At 47.3% G+C, this 21,990-nt stretch overlaps 1 protein-coding gene across 3 annotated transcripts in view; it reads right to left on the bottom strand.

Moving 5' to 3' along the window:
- Positions 1-21,990, bottom strand: part of LOC149330525 (WD repeat-containing protein 26) — a 54,585-nt gene that overhangs the window by 16,245 nt on the left and 16,350 nt on the right. For all 3 annotated transcript variants that reach the window (XM_089561143.1, XM_089561145.1, XM_089561144.1), the window contains exons 6-11: positions 20,273-20,370; positions 19,279-19,484; positions 15,046-15,156; positions 13,333-13,473; positions 7,820-7,939; positions 5,177-5,322 (exon numbers count right to left, since the gene is read on the bottom strand). In XM_089561143.1, coding sequence (XP_089417269.1) covers positions 5,177-5,322; positions 7,820-7,939; positions 13,333-13,473; positions 15,046-15,156; positions 19,279-19,484; positions 20,273-20,370 — 822 coding nt within the window. The remainder of the gene's footprint in view (positions 1-5,176; positions 5,323-7,819; positions 7,940-13,332; positions 13,474-15,045; positions 15,157-19,278; positions 19,485-20,272; positions 20,371-21,990) is intronic.

Raw genomic sequence — 21,990 nt, 5'->3', positions numbered from 1 at the left:
GAAAAGTGTGTATTCCTGTTTCTGAAGTGGCAGCTTCGGTACCCTATAACTCAAGTTCTATGATAGCCAGGATGATAATTTTACCCTTATTGCATTCCTTGGTGCCAAGAGAACCCAATGGCATGCATTTCAGAGTTTCCTGCAGCAAATTTTCTTCAAAACTTTTCCCAAATTAATTGCATAAGAATTGCACAAGTGCTCAAGGAACTGTTTTACACGAAATTAAATGACATATCTAAAATCAGCACACAAAAATACATGTGGCCTGAAAATTTCACTACTATACCTAGATTAATAAAATTTTCTTTTCAAGACCAGGGTCCCCACCCTTAATTACCTGAAAGTGTTTTTAAAGCCACCTTAATGCTTTAAACTGTACTTTTAATAAAGATTACACATTTCAGTTAATTTCACGCTTATTATAGCCACCATGGATTGCCATGGCTCGCGGCCTAGGCAGTGGGGTAGCCACGTCTATAGTGCCAGGGGTTGCAGATGCTAACAGGGGAAAGCGACAACCTTCCCAAATCCACAGATTCGGATTTGAATTCTTCTGCCATGCTTCCCAACACAATGACAAAGCCATCCTCGCCCTTGATCTGAAAGGAGCTTTCGACAATGTTAAACACGGAAGCATCCTGGCCAACTTGAGTTCTACCGATTGTGGGGCTAGGGCCTACGCGTATGTAAGAAATTTCTTGACTAATCGCCAGGCCTTTCTTCGGATTGAGGGCGAGGAATACGGCCCTTACATGATGGGAACACGGGGTACACCTCAGGGAGCGGTGTTATCACCGCTCCTGTTCAACATAGCTATGATGCACCTCCCAAGCCAACTGGCCCGGGTGGAAGGCATTCAACACGCGTTGTATGCAGATGACATTAGAATTTGGACCACTGAGGGGAGCCTTGGGGACATGGAGGCCCGCCTTCAGCAGGCCGCTTCCATAGTCGATGCGTATGCCATTGACTGTGGGCTCCAATGTGCTCCAGCGAAATCAGAGCTTTTGCATGTCAGAGCGAACCCAAAGGATAGGACAGCAATTCACATCTCTCTGTCAGGAGGTCCTATTAGAGAGGTGGAGGAGCTCCGTATTCTGGGCCTTTTCATTCACCACAGACTCAGACCGGACTCCACCATTCTGAAACTCAAGAGAGTAGGCGAACAGGTAGGGCGCATGATCCGCCGCGTTTCCAACAAGCGGGGCGGTCTGCGGGGCAGGGACGCGCTTCGGCTCGTCTATGCCTTCGTGACTAGCCGGATCCTCTACGCCGTGCCATATCTCCGCACTACTAAGCAAGACGAGGCGCGAATAGACGCTGTCATCCGCAAGGCAACTAAGCGAGCCCTGGATCTCCCGGTGACTACCTCTAATGCCAAACTCAAGGCATTGGGGGTGCTAAACTCCTACCAGGAGCTGCGGGAGGCCCACCTCGTGAACCAATACACGCGGCTCATGCAGACGGCCCCTGGGCGCCGCCTGCTAAACCGCTTACACATCCAACACGACTGCACTCCAGAGGAGGCGGAGCGTATCCCAGTACTGTGGCGCCATATGCTCTGGGTCTCCCCGCTCCCCCGTAACATGGACACCGACATGCACGTAAACAGGCGACAAGCGCGGGCTCGGGCTCTTGAGAGACAACACGGCTCCCGACCCGGTGTATATTATGTAGACGTAGCAGGCCCATCGCCCACGGGATTTTACACGGCCGCTGTCGTTCACCAGGAAATGCACGTTGATGGACTCTCTTTTCGAGCCCCGAATTCAATGCGAGCCGAGGAAGTAGCGATAGCGCTTGCTGCCGCCCACGCCACTTCGAGAATCATCATTACGGACTCCCGAAAAGCATGTGATCATTACTTGGCAGGGGAGATCTCCCCCTTAGCTGCTTGCATTCTAAGACGGACTGCCACTGATCCAACACCCAAAAGAATCATTTGGGCTCCTGGCCACCAGGGCTTACGAGGTAATGAGGCCGCTGACGCGGCTGCCCGAGCGCTTACTCACCGGGCTCCTCATCCCAGCTCTTCTGGCTCGGAGACTAACCAGCCGCTGCTGCGATTCAAGGAAATTATAACGCATTATAGCGACATCCACCGCCTTTTCCCGGCCCCTGCAAAGGGGCTGAGTAAGACGGAGGAGCGAACTTTAAGGCGCCTGCAGACAGGTACTCTACTCTGTCCTGCAATCTTAAAGCATTACGATCCTAACACGGATGGGCGATGCCCACACTGTGGGGAGACCTGTGATATCTTCCACATGGTGTGGGCATGTACTCAAAATCCCCACCTCCCCCCTTCCCCTACCCCTTCCAGAGAGGCATGGGAGACTGCCCTTCTCAACTGCTCCTCGCTTGAGTCCTAAAGGGCTCTGGTGAAACGGGCTAGAGACGGGGCATTGTCATGCGGTGTCCCGGACTAGGGACGCCGACCATGTAGCGTGGCCACTCTGTGGCTCCCAAACTCTATTTCAGAAATTAAAAGTTTTCACCACCACCACCACCGGGTATGCACTTATAGCTTTCGACTGCCACAGAGAAAATACGACCGATAAGTGCCAGCGGGCTTTTTTTTTTTAACTTTACAAATAAAAACATATTGCACCAGCTTTCTTTCTTACAAACACTGTGGAATAGAAGAAAAAAAGAAAAGAATTAAAAAAAGAAAACTCGAAATTTTGATGCTTCAGAAATTTAAACAAATTATATTTCAGAGGGCCAGTTTCCAAATGGTGCTAGTCCTCTGTTAAAATGAGGTACTTTAAGGGGGGACACTGGTCTTAGACCTATTTTCCTTATTTTCAGTCCAATCCTAATGAAACTGAACCACCTTGCTCAGTTTTTTATTCTGATTTCAACAATGAAATTACCTTTCTCACAAATTAGTCGGTTCCCAAGATAATTAATTTTAATTAGTCATTCATTAGTACCTCTGTGCAAAAAAAAATCTGCTCAATAAAAATCATTTTTAATCCATGGCTACATAGTATGGCGAAAACAGAGCGCAATAATCAAAACCATTTTTCCATTTTACCCCCATTAGTAATTTTACACCACTTGGAACACCAATGTTCAAGGTGCGAATGTAATGCATGGATAAACTTTGTGAAGTCATAAATTTTTGAAGTGCGATTGAACAAATCTGCTTCGATTATTGCACACACTCTGCCTTCAGCTTCCCTTAGCAAACAATATGACATCTCTATCTGTCCTAGATGTTGAGATGTCGACATACTAAGACAGCCAGATGTCCAAAATTTTCACGGCATTAAATTGTCCGCTCCTGCATATATTCAGCCAACACAATGATCTGAATTGAATATTGCGGTCAAAATGTTGATTTCCTGAAGGAAAAAATTGGTACAGTTGGAAAATAATAGCTGCAGATTCCACAAATGTCATTTTTTTGAAGATCGATTTTTTGGTCTCAAAGACCAGTGTCCCTCCTTAAGGGCAACTCCGGGAGTTTTTCAAACACTGAACTGATAGTCGCATCACATGTTTTTCAAAATGCTGAGTGGAAACATTTTATAACAGTGAAAACAGCAAACCAAAACAGACACTCAGTCCGTTGCCAGGGGCCGTTTCATGTGACGCAGCCATGCAGTCATAAACAACAGCTAGGAAAAATACGCATGTTCAATGGCTGAGGTAGCAACTGAAAATGATGAATCCTTTCATAAAATCCCCCCAAGACGAACTAATCTAAGACATTTTTTTTTCTTAACCCTTTGAAGGTTTTTGCCGTATATGTACGGCGGCGGTTTTCTGTCCCGCAAGGTCTTTGCCGTACGGGTATGGTTTCGATCTTCCGTTTGAAATTTTGCGCCAAAAGAACAATGCGTGCTCACTGGGGGGTGCTGCCACCTCTTAGGACTTACAAGAAGTGTTTGAATTTTGTGCTGCCTTCTTACGGAGATAAGCAGAACTTATGTCTAGCTTTAGCGCGGCGGCACAGACTGCGGCAACACCACTTTTGTAGTTTTGGTTTCGCCGCGTGATCGCAACGAAGTCGCGCGAAATTTCAGTTTTCTTTTTGTCAGCACTATCTTGCAGGGGCTGCCGAAGTTGATTTCTATCTTTATTGGCGCTGCTCTTAGCTTGCTTATCACTGTTGCTCGCGAGGTATTCTCGCCCTCTGTGGCAACGCGCCTACGCGGTTTCGATTCCGCCGAGGGATCGCAACGGAGTCACGCGAAACGTGTTTTCTCTTTGTGGGCACTGTTTTGCAGAGGCGGCGAAAGTTGATTTCTATCTTTATTGATGCTGCTCTTAGCTTGCTTATCACCGTTGCTATTCTATTCTATTGAACATTTTCCAGTTGTGAGTGATGCTGTCACCAAAGTACTGTTCCTAATTTTTTTTTTACTATTTATTCTTGATTATATACATTTTGTAGATTCAAGATCCGCAATAAAGTAATTTGACCACCTGGGAACGTTTTCTTCAAAATAATTCGACCCTCAAAGGGTTAACAGAAGTTGGGACGGAATATTTGCTATGTCAAAAATGCAGCACTGCCCGTGTAGAAATCATCTAAACTGAGGCCACAAAAATGGCAAACTCTAAAACCGATCTGCACCAGAATGAAATGCCTCATGGCTGCCAAAATTGGCGGAAATAGCCATGAACGAGAGAAAAACCTCACATAAAAGTTTCATTAGAATACAGCAACGTCAGAAAAAACCCCCAGAGCCAGCCCCTAATTTAACCCCTCACAGGACTTGGACAAGGCAGCCAAATGTCATTTTCGGCTCCTGACGAGCTCAGCTTGTTGCGTGCTTTCTGGCTCCTAGTTCACTTTAAAACAAGTAGGGCTTGTCCAAAGCATTTTTGCCGGTTCTGTCGTTTTCCAACAGAGGGCAGCACTGGTACTTAAAGGCCATTGTGGTACCATTTTCAAAAAAAAAAAAAGTGTCTGTTAGGGGATTTTAAAAGTTCAGTGCCGCTATAGTCGGATACACAACTCAAGAACGCAGCGCCACTATGAACAGAGGTGTCTATCCCTTTCATCCACCACTCACTGCTTTGTCACACTGGCAGGGTCAAGCGATTCGGCCGACACCATTGGCTGGCAGGGGGGGGTCCCTTGACGGGGAAAAGACTATAGTTCCACCAGTCCCCTCGACAGAGGGAGAAAGAGAGGGGTGAGGAGTAACAGAGGGGTGCATACACGTTGAAATCGGTGAGATCATCGAAGACATATCCCCGGATACGATGGTGGGAGTCTGCGGCCAGCACAGTGCGGCCGTCCTTTCGGCAGTGCAGACCCTGCACCCGGACACCTTCCCACGAGTCGAGCACGTTGCCCTCCAAATCCTGCACCAGACAGACGCAGAGACGTGGAACTGACGCTTTTCGAGCCACCAATCAAACAGTGCTGTACCGCAGAAATTTGTTTAAAATTATGAGAAACGCCTTCCTATGCAACACTTGCTACTGACGTAACTGAAACATCCATTCCGCTCTATCCGATTCGGTCTTAAAGGTGCACTGAAGAGGAATCTGAACTTGTCTTTTTGCCGCGGGAACTCGATCTACACGTTCCTAGCATTCTTAGAAACTGCGACTTATTGCCCTGTGTGGCCAATTTCCCTAATTAAATCGAATTAACGTCCGGCTCCCGCCCTTTTTTTTTAATTCTGCCTCGTACGGTGGGCGGAGTCGACCAACGCGTGGAGTGCCTTTCACCCAGTCCCGTGGCGGCTTGCCGCTCTGCCATCGGCGGAGTAATACGTAGTAGTCCGTAGTAGCAAATAGTCCGCGCGTATTTTTATTTCTGCGGGCTTATTTTGCGGCTATATTATCTGCGAATGAAACTATTTATTCATAGAAACCTAGAAAACAAAATAAAGCGAAAGCAAAGCCTCCACGGAGCTGGCTGAAAGGAACTTCACGCGTTGGTCGACTCCGCCCATCGTACGAGGCAGAATTAAAAAAAAAGGGCCGGAGCCGGATGTTAATTCGATTTAATTAGGGAAATCGGCCATACAGGGCAATAAGTTGCAGTTTCTAAGAATGCTAGGAATGTGTAGATCGAGTTCCCGCGGCAAAAAGACAAGTTCAGAATCCTCTTCAGTGCACCTTTAACATCCTCAAAGTTTTCCGTAACGTCTCAATACCTTCACAAGTTCTTTTTTTTCTTAAGTTTAAGTTTGAGAATGCCCACATTGGTTCAGAAGTAAATAAATAAAACCAAGAGAAGACAATGGCACGGACCTTAAAAATTTTCCAGTACAGAAAGTAATGTATTTTCCTTACTTCAATTTTTTTTTCCTGCCTTTGTAAAAACAAATGGCAACTACTCATTTTTTCCCAAACAGCCACAGCCTATGAATTTCACTCGCTGACATAGAACTGGACAACACCACTGCCAATACAGACAGCTTAACCAACAGCTCAATGGCTTCTCTGACTGGCATAGAGCTTTCAAGCGACGATTATTTACCTGATCCTAACATGCAGTGATGTTGGCTGCACTGTACATGGAAAACAATTCATCAGCCCTGGTTGTCTTGCCAAGTTTCATGTGTAGAATAACAGCACAATACACTAAAATACCAATGATACAAACATGCTTGGTATGAATTTCGGGATGATGCGAATTCGTAAAATTCACCAGCCGGAATGCACTGTGTTCAATGTGCCAAATTTCAAATGTTCCAAACAATATGCCACTATGGATCATACCAATGCGCAATCCGCAACCACATTCTCAAGCACTAAGCGCTACTTACACATCACCGATGCCACAATCGCTAGTTGTGCGGAACACACTGTAAGCAGTGAGCAGCGCACCGCGGCTCGCACATCGCCGAAGTTGTGATTGCCAGTCACACTGTACGCACCGCACGTAGTGAACTGCGGCCACACGGCTGTGTATAAGTAATAAATCCTGTCATCTGTAAACATATCTGAGTGAATGCATTACCTAGGCTTCTTCATGTGGATTTTGTTCGTTTGGATTATACAGTTTCTTCAAGACCCCATAAGATTATTATCATAGAGATCCTAATATATAGGGTGAACTGAAGATTTCAATTTCGTGCATAAATCTATAAGACTAATGAAAGAGAATATTTTGCAGCATTGCAACATCTTTTTGTTGCAAATGTGCAGAATCACGAATTTGGAAGTTCATTACAACTTTTACATTCCTGGGGCTGAATGAGAATTCTAGTTCTACACTAGAATTCTTGACACTAGAATTCTAGTGTCAGTAGCTAGATTCGAAACTTTCTCCTGTAAATGCAACAATGTTGTCATTGCACTGGGTTCAATGACACACAAGAGGCCGTCTATCATGTGCCAAATGCCATACAGTTAAGACTCATTAATTAGCAGTGACAGGACTGCAAAACAAAACAATTCAAATTAACAGGGTTTGTTCACAGGTATGGATGAAGATTGGTGAAGTGTTTAGTTACGTCCCACTATGTGGTCAGGCATACAATTGAAGCGAGACATTTTTATGTCTTTCCTACACAGCCTCCCACATCCCCCAAAAAAGTAAAGAAATCAAACAATGCAATTCCACCGTGTCCTGCAGTTAACCCTTATCCATCGGTGACCCATTGTGTTATATTCAGTTTACACAGAAATGCCTTGCCGTAATACTGTGCAACAGACAGGAGCTAGAGATCAACGAGAAAAAGAAACTAAATTTTAAAATATTTTGATGAATTTGGTCGTTTGACTTGCCATTTCCTTCCTCAATGGCTCGGCACCAACTCAAGTGCAAAAAAAAAAAGCATCCAACAAACGGTAATCTCTCTCAGTCTGTCATGCGATCAAATCCAGAGGAGGGAGCACTCACACATTGGTAAAACTGTCCGCGAATGCCACCGGAGACAAACTTCTTCCCGTCCCGATGCCATGCACAGGACGTGATGCTGTCTTCGGGCGTGTTGGTCATTTTCACTCGCAGCTCTCCAGTCTGAAAAAAAAAAAAAAAGCCATGGTCCCACTTCAGAGAACCAGAACTGGGGTGGTATTCTCCTGGTGTCGCCTTTTGCGACATGTCGCATTCGCTCTTCACTGATTGGCTCGAGCCGCGGTGACTGCGGCGTGACGACACGGATCCACTTTCCTGCTACGTCATCATGACGTCGGCCCAATTTACTACGCTTAGTCGAACAACGGAATGCGCTGAAGCGATTCGCGCGGGTGACGGGCTACCGTTAGCGTACAAACGCAATCGGCAGCTGCGACTTTTGCGCCCTTAGCGTGAAAACATGGCGGCGTCCTTCCAAGCGAGAGAGGCGCCCGCTTCAGCCAATTCAACAGTCCTTGTGATTCCGGTCGGCATGTTTACCGGCAAATACTAGTGTTTTTGCTTTTCGCTATGACTTACCTTGCTTCGACGATAAAGTTTAAGCTGCAATTCAGCCTAGTTTTTGAGATACGCTCTCGATTCTGGAGCGCGCAAGCCTAATGGGACCTCCAGCTACACTGCTACCGTCTGCAACTGCCCGAAATGCAGCCGAAACCTAGCACAACCGTCCGGAACGAAACAAAAATAGATTTGGAGCTCTTTCGCGGTGTTTTATAGACTTAAATGAAGTAAAGCGAGTTTATGTTAAATTTGCAAATGTTTTTTAAACATTACACGTCATGTGATGGCAAATATTCTTGCTATCAAAGATACGAAACTACTGCTGCTAGTGAATCAGCAGTGGTAAATTGACGCTTCTCGGAGTGAATGAAAGCACCGCCGACGAAAGTGCTGGCGGCGTTTTTCGTTTCTTCGAGCAACTGTACGCACTTTTTTAGGCCCCGCCCTAATGCGACATGTCGCAAAAGGAGACACCGGGAGAATACCACACCTGAAATGAACAGTCTTGCAGACCGGAAGTATATGCCTGGCCTACGAAGGACACCACACCAGGGGATCCGAATCGCCTTCAACCAGTTCAGTTGTTTATTTCCTTAAAGACCCCTATTCAGGGGTATTAAATTAGAGGTGGGGCTACGGATATAACATGAGGTTTGGTTTAATCTAACATCAGCTGCGTTAACTCTTGGTGGAATCTTGATGGACAGGTAATGGATGCGACTTGGTGGGAGAGGCCATTCCAGTCGGATGCTGCTCGGGCAAAAAAACGAGGCCGAGAATGCAGTGGTACGGGAGCGTGGACGGACAACTTGAAGTGGACGACCAGTGCGCTGGGATATGTGCTGTAGGTGTTTGCAGCGCACACGAAACACGGACGGACAGAAAAGGGAACGAAACACAGCGCTGACTTTCAACTGAGCTTTATTAGAAAAATAAGTGACTTTTATACAAAAATTTTTAACATGTGACTCAGAAGATGTCAAAACGTCCTACTACATGTGCCATCTAAAATCACTGATACTCTAGATAAAAACCCCGAAAAAACATGAATGGAAAACACTGAAAGACACATGCCGCTTAAACCAACTAAAGGGTGTCATGATCAACAACGGTGAAGGAACAACAATCGAAAAAACTAACAAAAAAACTATGATACCGAAATGCAAAAGCAGGGTGAAGCTGTATACGGGCTCCCGTTGTTACAAAAAGTAAAAGAAAAAAGAAAATAAATTGACAGGACTGAAACGGTATAAAAACACATTAACTAAAACAGCATAAAACCCATTATTTAAAGAGTGCTGAAATTTACGGGTGCGCACCTGCGGCCTGCAAGAATCCAAGTTCTTTATCCAGGAGCACTAAGGACACAGCGCTGACGCACATGTCCCCTTTCTGTTGGATGGCTTTTGCCTCGATAATCTCCCTCGTGGTCTGGTCACTGCTTCTACCTAAAATCGTAGTGTCCTGGAACCGTGGTATGCACTTATTGCATTCGCTGCAGTGCACAGCGAGACTTCCTTCTCGTATGTTTCTCTTGCGCAGATTGTCATAATTATTGTCATAACTAGCCCAAGAAAAGACGATTCTGGGGATATGTGCATGCGGCGCACGATGTAGGGTGCTTCGTGCAATGAACTGTTGAAGAATTTGTGAAAAAGGCAGAGACTAGCAATGCGCCTGCGATGGGAAAGAAGTGACAGTGAGCATTCTTTGACATGCACTGAAACAGCAGCATTCGATTGCCTCAGCATTTCACCTTCATCAAGGCGCATCTGTATTGGCTATGAATCGAGACAGTGAGCTCGAGGTAAGCAGCACGATGACATCAATTCCGAGTCACTACTGCGAGGCACTTTTCCTTGCCTTTAGCAAGACACCAAACTCTCATCCCAGTTACACCAATGTGGGATAAAATGGTGCCCAGTGCTAGAAGGTGAGGAACTGCACGGACATTTCAATGCAACACCTGCAGCACAAGACAACGCAAAGGTAGTGCCATTGCCTCTGCGCATCTCTCGGGCAGCCATATTGGATTTTCAGTGGCGCCCCCTTCAGCCTGCTCAAGTTTCTAATAGCACAACGGCTGAGTAAATGCTGACAGTACTGCACTGTATAGGCAGAAGAGTGGTTTCTTGAAGACTCAGTTCACTAAGTGCATTCGCCAGAATGTGAAGCCAAGTTTGCCAGGTCTAGATGGAGTTGTCCCACGTGAAGCATGGGACGCCTCGTGTACAAACATCCGTAATATACTGCGCCAAGCAGCTCGCTCTACACTTTCTCAGAGGAAAAACGCAAAACAATAATTCAGCATGCATGACTGAATTGTACAGTCACTATGTGAATTACCTGCAGCTACTGTGTGAAGGCCATAGTTTCTGCTATTGCAATGCCATGAAATAGAAGCGTCCGTACAACCAGCGCCTCCTCTATTTTTACAATGCCTGCCGAGTGGGGCCGATCCGACCGTACAAAACCCTCTCCTGTCCTCCTTTCCTACTCTCCGCCGTCGGCTAGGCTTCGCGCCTGCTGTGCGTCTGTGGGGGAGAGGACCATCTGGGTGGCGCCAGACAACGGAAAGCGGACGAGGCCACTTTGTTATCATTTCTATCTTTCTTCGTGAGGCGGCGCTCTGCATCCTTCATGACCATCAGGCTGCCTGCCAGGTATGGACGCGTCATTGAGCGCGCTGTTCGTGGCGCTGCTCACCGTGGAGCGCTGGTCATCGCGAAGCCGCTGCAGGCGCTTGTTTTAAAAGGAGTCACTGAGAGTGCGGTGCAGCGGCGTTGGCATTGCAACGGAAGGCTGTGGCGGCTTTGCCGAATCATGTTGGTCTTTTAGCTAAGCTACAACGCTGAAACATTCCGGGAGAGACCCTGAAACCGCTTGGGGAAAATATGAAATCAGATGATAAACGTATTCAGTAATAAGTTATGCTATTTTGGCTTTGGATTCTATCATGTTCAGTAAGGAAAATTGGAGAATGAAATGAAGAAGGCACGGCAAATTCTCACGACAAGGCATTTTTCAAGACTACCAGACAGCAATAGCTTTCAAGTCGTAGCTGTACTTTCGTAAGGATAAGCCGTCATTGTTACGACGACTAGATAAATATTATTCTCGGTCCTTGGCAGCCTGCAGCTACGATTGTTTTGAGAAGCGAAAAATGAACTTCATTCGCAAATATACGGCGCAGCAGCTATTGCCAAAGCATATCGGAAGTTCTGCCTGGTCCTGACTGCAACCAGGCGCTAATAAAACGATGCAAAACAAAGAAAAGCGCCTGAAGAAAAGGAGGCAGATAAAACGGAAATCAAGACCTCTTCAGCACGTGTTCAGGGTGGCAGTCACCGTAAAGGCCGAACCGCAAGGCAGAGTTTCTTCGGCGCCGCGTCCGCGTCTATTCTAGCGGCGCTGTCGTTCGGCGCCGCAAGAGAGGGCGACCAAACACATGAGGGCGTACGAACTGGCGTCTCCACCCGGGCGTTAGGTGTGTTTTGATTGTTGCTGAGCTCCGCTCGCGCATGAGATGCTTTGTCCTCCTCGTGCGTACAAAAGTGGTTGCGCTACAATGCACACTTCTTAAGGCTCTAAATACCTGCTAATACAAGCAAATAGACACCAATTCTAAAAATGTAAATGGCTATAAATACAGAGTTGTATATACTATTACTGTAAATTGTTGTAAATAAATGTGAATAAATGCACGTAAATGTCAAATTCTTTTGTACTGTCTGTGCAGCGAAGTTCCTCAGCTCCACATAAACGAGCTTAAAATCTCCCACTCTTCACACAAAACTGAAAGCAGCAGCCCTGCTGCATATAATTATCCGGTGCCATTTTACTGCTGCTGCGAGGACACCTCGTCAGCTTCGCGGACCACATCATTTACCCGCGCAAAACAATTTTCGTTAACAAAGGTGCCACGAAACGAACGAGCCTTAAAACTTATAACATTCTACTCGTCTGGAAAGGAAGGGCAATAAGTAGCGCAAGTACCTCAAACAGCGCATCAAGTATGCCAGCCGCCATCCTCAAGGTATAGGCGGAGCGATCGCCACAGGCCACCTCTGCAAACGGCGAGCAAAGCTGCCGCTCCAGCCGATTGCCGTAAAGATTGCCGTTGGAAAAAGCGCCGCGCCACAGATGAAGCGAGAGCTACACAAGAAGGGGTAGACAGCAACAACCTGACAGACGCCAGGAGTAGGAGCAGGACAGCGCTATCACCACTGCGCGCCTATACGCAAGCATGACGCAAGCAGTGCTACCATCTGGCTAGCGCCGCAGCGCGGCAACTATCTGAAATGAGGTGTACCGACGGCTCCCATTGCGAAGCGGGCGATGCGGCTGGCATTGTAAAAATAGAGGAGGCGCTGGTACAACAAAGATGCTTCTGAAATAAGCCCATTGCAAAACCTGGCCAATATTTCATTTTTTTATGACTACCAAGAGCTGAGCTGTCAGTTGGAAAGAGAAGAAACGACAGGAGCTTGCTCTGTACGCTCATGCGTGTGTGTAGGGTCTCCTGGCTGAAACCCACATAGAAGCCACATGGCATCTCTTTCTTGCTCCAAAACTGCACGGCACATATCGAGCACAAACAAAGGAGATGCTGCATTCTAGATTACACACACAAGATTGTTTTCACATTCGCAAATTTTGTGCACACAAGAGCTACATTCTCCAAAAAACTGACCACCAGTTACCACGCCAATGTAACACAAAATTCAGTGACAGCTGTTAGTGGTGGCACCATTTGGTGCCTTCTGCACACAGAAATGAAAAACGTTTGCGCCACTGCCCACAGAAGGCATCAGTCCCCTCTGCACTTAATCTGTCCTTAGTGTTACGCCAACAACACTGACATGAAATTAACAGCCGTCGCTGTAAACAAAATTGAGCTGGAATTGCAGTGTCATTCCCGTATTGTTCAATCCTCTCGTTTTCATCTTCTGCCTCTCCGCACTGCGAGTATGTGACCTTAACAGCACACGCACCTGCACATTCCAGACCCAGACGTCAGCGCAGTCCTCGGGTCCACAGACGAGTATCTGCGTGTCGTCGGGACTCCATGCAATGAACGAGGCACCGAAAGCGTGGCCTTCCAGGGTTCGCTTCAGGGACAGCGTCAATGTTGCCTGTGTAGAGGCACACAAAGAGAAGCACCTCAAATGAGAAGCCATTCACACCCACTGCCAAGCCACAGAAGACAGTAGGAAAAAGTCACACTGGCTTCCCAACGAGAGGTCTCTGCTTTTTCATTCATACACAGCTCAGGTGCAGCCTTGCACTATTCAGTGCCCACTCAAAAGGGCATTGTGGACGCTTCTTTAGAGCATAAAAGATGCATTTGCACAGCATGACCAGAGTCTAGCAAACAAGAAAGCAATTCCCTTCAAGCATCATTTACAGTGAAAGCTCGCTAATTCGACCCCCGTTAATTCGGAAAATCGGATAATTCGACGCGCACACGAGGTCCCTACAATTATACATAGGAGTCTATGGGGCGAAACTCTCATTAATTCGAACAAATTTGCCGTGCGTCGGTTAATTCGACTTCACTCCGCAGCCCGCCAAGCCGGTGCACCGAGAGCAAAAAGAAAAAAACTCTATGAGCGGCGCTACTGTACGGCTGATAGGCCATCCGTATGGTCATCGTCATCAGCAGCGTGAGAGAGGGTGAGGGAAGCGAGGTTAGCGGCAGCCGAAGCAGCTGGCGTCTTTCATTGTGCTTTGTTGTGTCGCAGCAGTCGTGTTGGTGTCGTCCGCTTAACCCTGTCGACAGCAAGTCTCGTTTCGGCGTGTGTAGTCGTTTCAACGTGTTCTTGCTGCTACGACCGCGGTTATTTAACCATAAGGCAGCGCCTTTTTTGGTAATTGCGCGCTTTGCCAGCGTTTACTGTGCTGCTTTCGAGTGGGTAGTGTGCAGTTCCTGTGCGCCTCGCCTTTGTGTCCTGTCAGCTGACCGAGGATGAAATAATTGAAGTGACAAGCGCTGACAACAACGATTTGCTGGAAGGTGACGATTGCGAGCAGTTGTCCCAAATGCCGAAGTGCACAGTGAAAGAAGCCGCAGAAGCCTTGTCCGTGCGGGAAAACTTCTGTGAACAAATCCCCGATGGTGCGTGTGCCACGGAGCACCTGGCAGCTGTTCAGAGCTATCGTAGTCGCTCAAATTCGCTCGAAAAAGCAGACGACGATAACAGATTTCTTTGCCAAATAAATGTATACGTCCTGTTGCGGCAAACATTGTTTTTTGTTGTTCATTCGATATTTCGACATTCGGATAATTCGACAATTTTTCGCGGTCCCGTCAGTGTCAAATTAACGAGCTTTCACTGTATTAAGAATGCCAGCAGGCAAATCAGGTCATCCCCAACAGGTGTCAACACAGACTGCCCTTTTTAGATATATTAGTGCAGTTGCAGGCACTTCCCTTAAACGATGCACTGACCCGCCATGGTGGCTCAGTGGTTAAGACGCTTGGCTACTAAGCTGGAGGCCATTCTTAGCCACGGCCTGGCCGTTCATAACCAGGAGTGGTACGACTCCTGCACTCGTTGTTCCCTCCCCAACAATATCGTTGTGATGATTTGCAACTGCCGCAGCCACAGATGGCCTAGCAGCGTCTCCTCTAGTTCATGGTTTGGTATAGTGAGCACATGAAAAAAAAAAAAAAAAGAGAGGAGTGAAGAAAAAAAGGGACTCACCGGGTTTACCTCGAAGATCTTGACGGTGGAGTCCTTGGAGCCCGTGGCCAGCATCTCGCCATTATGGGAGAACCGGCAGTACCACACCTCATCACAGTGATCGTTGAGAATCTGCGCAGACCGAAAATGAGAGCGCGGTTTCGAACCCACACACGGCTCGAACTCACATTTCCTCCATTTCTTTTTCCTCTTTTGAACATTTTATCCCAGCTCACGTTCCCAACATGACTGCAAAGACAGTGCTTTCAGTATTCTGCAGGGGAGGGTTTCAGCTTTGTGAAGGGCAGTAAATGGCACTGCTGTGGCACAGTACACTGCTGAATTGCAGTGCAGTGAAAATAGCTGCGTCCTTGCACAGTGCCAAAGAAAGCTGCCCCCCCCAAGTGACACCTGCAGCTGTGATGCCCTCATGAAAAACATGCATGCAACTGTGATACCTGCTTGCATCTTTGCCGAGTCAAGAAAAACTCTCGGTTAAAAAACAGCTACCTCCACAGCAATGCTGCCATCTATTTTAGCCTGCAAAAACTAACTTCTGGTCTCAACAGGGTATGAAATAACATTCCTTCCTATAAGGTGCCTGACGGTTCCTCAGTGAAGTCCAAAACATCACGCATATCCGAGTTATCGGGGTCCGAAAAATCTGTCGGCAACTAGCTTCAGTCAAATAGAAAAGTTTTTGAAATCTGACCCAATTTGAGTGTTTTGTATTTGAAATCCCACACTTTTCGCCTCAAGTGAACACCATATTTGGAACACTTGGTTTCGTAACAATGTGCTTCATGCGGGATGGCATCGTGGCGCACACAACTGAAAGTGGTAGCCGTGTAGTGACACAACAGCAATTAAGACTGCCAGTCGGGAGCAAGTCATGATCAACTGCAATAAGACGGCACAACTTCCATGGTTTGCCCTCGCATGCAGCCAAACTGATTGTCACAGCAAACCAAACTGCCAATCGTCCTGTCTTTTTAGAGCTGGTGCGACGCACGTTCCGCAGGTAACTAGAGGAACCAAACTTCGCTCTCGTGGTGCCTACTGCTCATCCAAGATAGCGACCGCCAACGCAAGCAAGTTGGGTATAACGCGTGCAGTTATAATATCAATTACGGACACTCATTTGTATAGGAATTGATCTTTTTTTTTTTTTTTCACCCCTGTAACTCCATGAATCACGGCAGAAACAGGCACTGGCACAAGGCACGTAATACTCGGATTCGGCAAAACCTACCCAGACCCTGCAAATTGGGCGGCTCCATTTGTAGGTTGGAAATTGGTAAATTGGTTTTTGAGGAAAGGAAATGGTGCAGTACTGGTCTCACACATCTCAGCCCAATGTAAGGGAAGTGATAAAGGAGGGAGTGAGAGAAGAAAGGAAGACAGAGGTAGTGGAGGGCTCCGCCAGAATAATTTCGACCACCTGGGGATCTCGTGCACTGACATCACACTGCCACGTATCATTGTGGTGTCTTTTTGTTCGCACTCATGGCCGCAGGAAAGGTGTGTTATCATTTCTGTTCGTGACGCGAGAAGCGACCGGACTGACCTCGATTGATCACAGTCATGAACGGCTGCATCTACGACGTTCCAGATTACTGTAGATGATACACTCCAACCTCGTTACAACGAAGTCGCAAACAAGGCATCTTCAACATCCTGTCTTGCTGTCATTCTTCACAGCGCCTGCAGAGTGGGTGTTTGCAATCTTCTGCCTTGCGCTCAAGATGGTTGATAGAGTGCTAGGCGCAACACCGAAGTCCACGGCAATGACTTTTCCTTGCGCCCGCTGTCAACTGCCCTGAATAGTTTCAAGCGAAACTGCTGTTTGTTAAGACGCATTCCGCGACAGCGTCTACAGATTGAACTGCAGAGATAGCGCGCGCGGGTCGGAAATTGCGACGGCGGGGGTGGCCGGGGAGCGGGCGTCGGTTCGATCATGTGCTAGGCAGCCGTTGATGCTAGATTCATTCGCTCTCCCTAGATGGCGTGGCGTGCGGAAGCGCGGGTGATTCAAACACATTTTAGGTGCGGGCGCTTCAAAAGATCAAAATTTAGCGTGTTTTGAAATTTTTTCCTACTCGTTTGCGCATTCTGAGCCCCGTGAATACAAAAACTGCTTCGTTATAACCGATACAGTGTCAAATTTTGAATTTTTCATTTCGTTATACAGATAGAACTCCCATAGAAATAAAGCATGTCCAACCAAACTTTTCTTTCACTTCATTATATCCGATAATTTGTTGTATCCGTGTTCGTTATAACGAGGTTCGACTGTATTGACCTGTTATCTCAAAGTTTCCTTGCTGGCTTTAAATTGAGCGATGCCGCAGGCGGCAGGCATTCGTAGTTCGACGACCGACGAGCACGTTTGTTGCTTACGCTGCCGCAGAGTGATTCAGTTCTTTTGCGGGCGCAAGTCAGCCCAAATAACGAGCTTCGTTTCCAAGACTGGTTGGTGTCTTCCTGACCGCTGGACTGCCGTCACTACAACGTGACAGCACAGTACATGGGTGCCTTTTGTGTTTCGTCTCCATGGAAACGTAGCTGCTGCGGTTGGGTTCGAACCCAGGTACTCCGGATCAGTAGCTGAGCACCCTAGCGACTGAGCCACCGCGGCAGGTAGGTTGACTCTCTCAATTTCGGATGGCCATTTTTGAAAAACGTCAACTTAGCTTCAATGAGTGTGACAATGCTTCAATGCATTCTCTGTTTTTTGTTTCCATGTGCATGCCAGAACTATCGTATTTACTCGCATAATAGGCGCACTTTTTTTACAGAAAATCCGGCTCAAAGTTCGGGGTGCGCCTAATACGCGGGGTAAAATTTCCGGGAATTTTTTGACTCGCAAAATTGAACATACCGCATAAACGCACCAGTGTACGGGCCGCATCCTGTTTTCCCGAAGGAAATAATTTTAAAAAAATATCTGTGTAAGGGCAACACCCTAACTTTCCACGATCCACGCGGGAATAGCCTTCGAAATGCACGCACCGTGGCCTCCGCAATTGGCTCCGGCTGCGAGCAACGAGCGCTTGGTCGCGGAGGCCACACACGCGCACAGGAGCTTCTAGGTGCCGCCCACGGATGGCGCCCAAGGTCAAGCTTATCATCATCATCAAATTTTTCGTCCGCCGCTGGAGTGCCTAGGCACTGTACCGCCGCGAGCAGCCGCGTGCTTTCGCTATCCATATACATCAGCATCACCAGCTCCAGTTTTTTTGATGGCTGTCAAAGGGCCGGTTTCTGTCGTAGCATGCTAGTTCATCATCGTTGTGGCTTTCTTGCGCTGTCGCTGAGCGTTGCTATTTTAGCACGATGGACAAGCGCCTTAATAGCTAATAGCTACACGGCTGGAAGTTAGAACTCGAACCCGGCAAGCGTGCGGCAGGCCAGAAATTCGATGTGGACGAGAAGTGCGACAGTTGCGACTGCGGCGTGCCTAAATTTTCGTATGCAACTCCTATCGCCGCGGTTTTCGGGGTCCTCAGTCGGGAAGGTTTCCGGCTGATGAAGATTTCCAAACAGACGTTTAAAGTGAGCATCCCTGAAAACTGTGTGCGGTTGTTCCACGCGATGTCGTTGTACGTGCTGTGGGTCCGCAGCAACTACGAGGGCAGCAGCACTACTAGTGAGGACTAATAGTAAGTTCAGCAAAAACTGTTAAAACAAAGATTGTGGGGGTGGGGAGGCGTCGGCTTGCAATCGTGTAAATACAGTACTGATCACAGTGCCAAGTTCGGGACGCGCCTATTATGTGCGGAAATAAAAAAAATCTGATTTTTCGCGACCGAACTGGGGGTGCGCCTATTATGCAATAAATACGGTATTCAAACTATTCACTTTGAATTTATTCTAAGAAAATTAGTTACTTCGAACCAAAAAACTGCTATATACACAAGCTTAATCATTTCTGGTCACGACACTTTTGAGATCTTGATTTACAAACCAGCTCGAAATGCTTAATGCAGTCATGTTTAATGAGAAAATGCGAAGGAGCAACACCTGAGAGATGAGCATTCCACGTTAAAACATGACTATTCGGTGTTGACCAAGTTAGTACAAGGTCATGGTAAGAAAACGCAATCAAGAGCTTGGGCACAGCACTCATGCTCAGCTGTCCACCCTGTATGGGTTGAAACTTCCACAAAGAGAACAAAGCTTCAGCCAGCTGCATCCCACACCATCACACACAGGCGCAACATGGACGCAGGTTCCCACGAGCCCCAGTCGTACCTGAATGGTGCGAGAAGGGAAGCGCTCTCGGGTGCAGACGTGGTCGGTGAGGAGGGTGCAGCTGTCGTCCAGCGTAAAAGCCGGGTCGCCTCTCAGCCTCAGGGGGGCGTTGTGGTAGGGGCAGCGGTCGTGCTGCAGCTCCACCGCCATGCCCAGCAACGCCCGCAGCCGCCGGGGGGGAAGCATCACATTGGCTGGCAGGAAGCCTATACATGTGCAGAAAGAAAACTTCAAAATACGAGACACACATGCAAGATACCAGCCCATATACCGTATAGTACTCGCGTAATGAGCCAACTCACATAATGAACCCACACCCCACTTTTGCTGTCCAGAATTTACTCCAATTTTAACCTTTAGCTTTTTGTAGACGTTTTGTAGCCGTTTTGTTGCTTTCTAACCTTTAGCTTTTTGTAGAGGTTTTGTAGCTGTTTTGTAGCGCAGACCTTGGCAGCGTTCCAAGACGCTACAGCCTCCCCCCCCCCCCCCCCCCCCCCAAGACAGTCAACACTCTAGGCAACGCTATTTCCTCACTTTATACAGGTTTCAATCATCACTAGAAACCTGCCTACACGGCACCTTTCCAGGGAGAAAACAATCAACCACAGCAAAGGTGCCACAGGCAAAAGTGCCCGCAAACATTTTTCAAACCATCTCCATGCTCCAATCATGCAACTCAAACTCACTCAATTCATTCAACTCACTCAACTGATTCAGTACTCGAACTCGCTCAAGTTATCTTACGCAAAATTAGCCTCAAGCATTTCCAACTGCATGTTCCAATTACACAGACAAAAAGTTTGAATGTTACCAACTGCCCACAATGCTTGGCAAACCCTAGTCAATAACTGAAGCAGAAAGGGCCTCGACACAAGGATAACCGTCATCACCGCTACCACTACCACAATCATCATCATACAAACTGCACTTGATCGTGCACGTGTTGACTCCAGCCAGAGCTGACACTGATCGTGCCACTCCTGTTCCAACTCACCCTGGAGTTTCTCCATGAGCTTCTGCCGCGATGCGGGGCCTTTGCCTTCCCAATGGGACATGGACAGCAGCTCTTCCGGGCTGCCACACATGATGTAGCTGCACAGGGCAAGAGAAACACCGCTATAAACCGATTGTGCAATGTAAGGTAGGGAGAAAACTGAACCCTGGAGGCGAGAAAACAAGCACCAACCATAAATCAATAAATCTGCCAATTAAGCAAACATAACGACTTTTCAGTTCCCCCACAGGGGCCTTGTTCACAATAAACAATCTAGTAGCTCACAATAGCAACAAGATTTTAGTTCGTCCATTTATAGTCTGTGTTTTCATTCCCTGATCTGCATGCCTGTCTCCAACCAGATGGATTGCCCTCAAACTCTAGATTCCAAAGAAAAATTCAGAGCTAAACAAAATGGATGTCTAGACTCGAGAGCCCTAAATGAACGCATCACCAAGGTAATGAACCCTAACAATGACAAATGAAGGGAATGGGATGACATCCCAGTACGCACTTTTTCATTCCCCTATGCCAGAATTCTTGTCTTGTGTAGCAGGGCTTAGGCTGTTGCGTTGTCTTTTTTTAACGGGCTAGCATGTTAAACTCCAATGATGACATTTCTCTGTAGTACACATTAGCGCCACATGTCACACACAGCATACAGCTTTCATTCCCAAGCTTGTGTGAATAGAAGCAAGCACAACAAAATGTTCTGCCAACAGTCTTTTCTCTGCACATCTTTTCGTTGGCACTAACTAGCAATGAGGAAAATGTGCGCCATGTCATTTACACTGCTCAGGAATTCAATGAAACACTAAACACTTCACTTCAGGAGAAGCCAGTCTGCTTCGTGCAATCTTTGGTGATCAACTGCACCATGCATAATATCACATTACTTTTATCCGCCTCGTGAACTCTGGCAGCCCCAACAAGAACAGACCCATCAAGAAAGGACGCACCTCCACTGCTTTCGCTTTTGCAAAGTCACACCACGTCAACAGTTCACCATGCTCAGAAGCAGCGAAACACAATAGGATATAGCAAAAAAGACACTGCATGAGCAGTGCACAGCCATCGCCACCACGCAGTTGCTCAAATAGTTCCACAGCCAATAGCTCTTGCACGTTGGAAGCGGGGATGGCGGAGAACGCCTGTGAGGCAAGGATAACAGTGGCAGACAGACAGAGAGAGGAAACGTGGGAAGAAGCAGCTCAAGCAGCACGGGTAATGGACACAATATTGCAAATGGATGGTTTTACTCTGGTAGTACTAGCCAGTGGCAATATGTTTCCAATACAGTCTAGCCCGGTTATAACGAAGTTGGCGGGAATCGGAAATCACTTCGCTATATCCGCTATTTCGTATTATGCGGACTACGAAAAAAAAATGCAAACATCGGCATACCAATTTATTGCCGCTGAAAGAAGTCGTCCAGCGTCCCCTGAACACGTTTCGCGAGTGCGGACTTCAGGATTGTGGCTTCCATACCATCCAACTGCGAACCAAAGATCTGGTTGAACTCCGGACTTCGCTGTCGGAGGCGCTCTCCGCTAAGGTCTCTTCCATGACACTCCCGGCAACTTCTTCAGTCGTCAAGTCCTCGGTGGCAACAAGGTCTTCGTCGGCGAAAACGAGGTCCATGTGGCTTAGACCCGCAAAAATCGTCTGTTCTTTTTTACATTTTTCCCCTACGCGGCGTGCTCTACCGATCTACGCCG

Source organism: Amblyomma mixtum, chromosome 9, assembly GCF_055824585.1.
Source record: "Amblyomma mixtum isolate Tamu chromosome 9, ASM5582458v1, whole genome shotgun sequence".
In the NCBI taxonomy this organism is placed as follows: Eukaryota; Metazoa; Arthropoda; class Arachnida; order Ixodida; family Ixodidae; genus Amblyomma; species Amblyomma mixtum.
The sequence above is the reverse complement of the archived record's forward strand: the minus strand, read 5'-3'. Positions and strand labels throughout refer to the sequence as shown.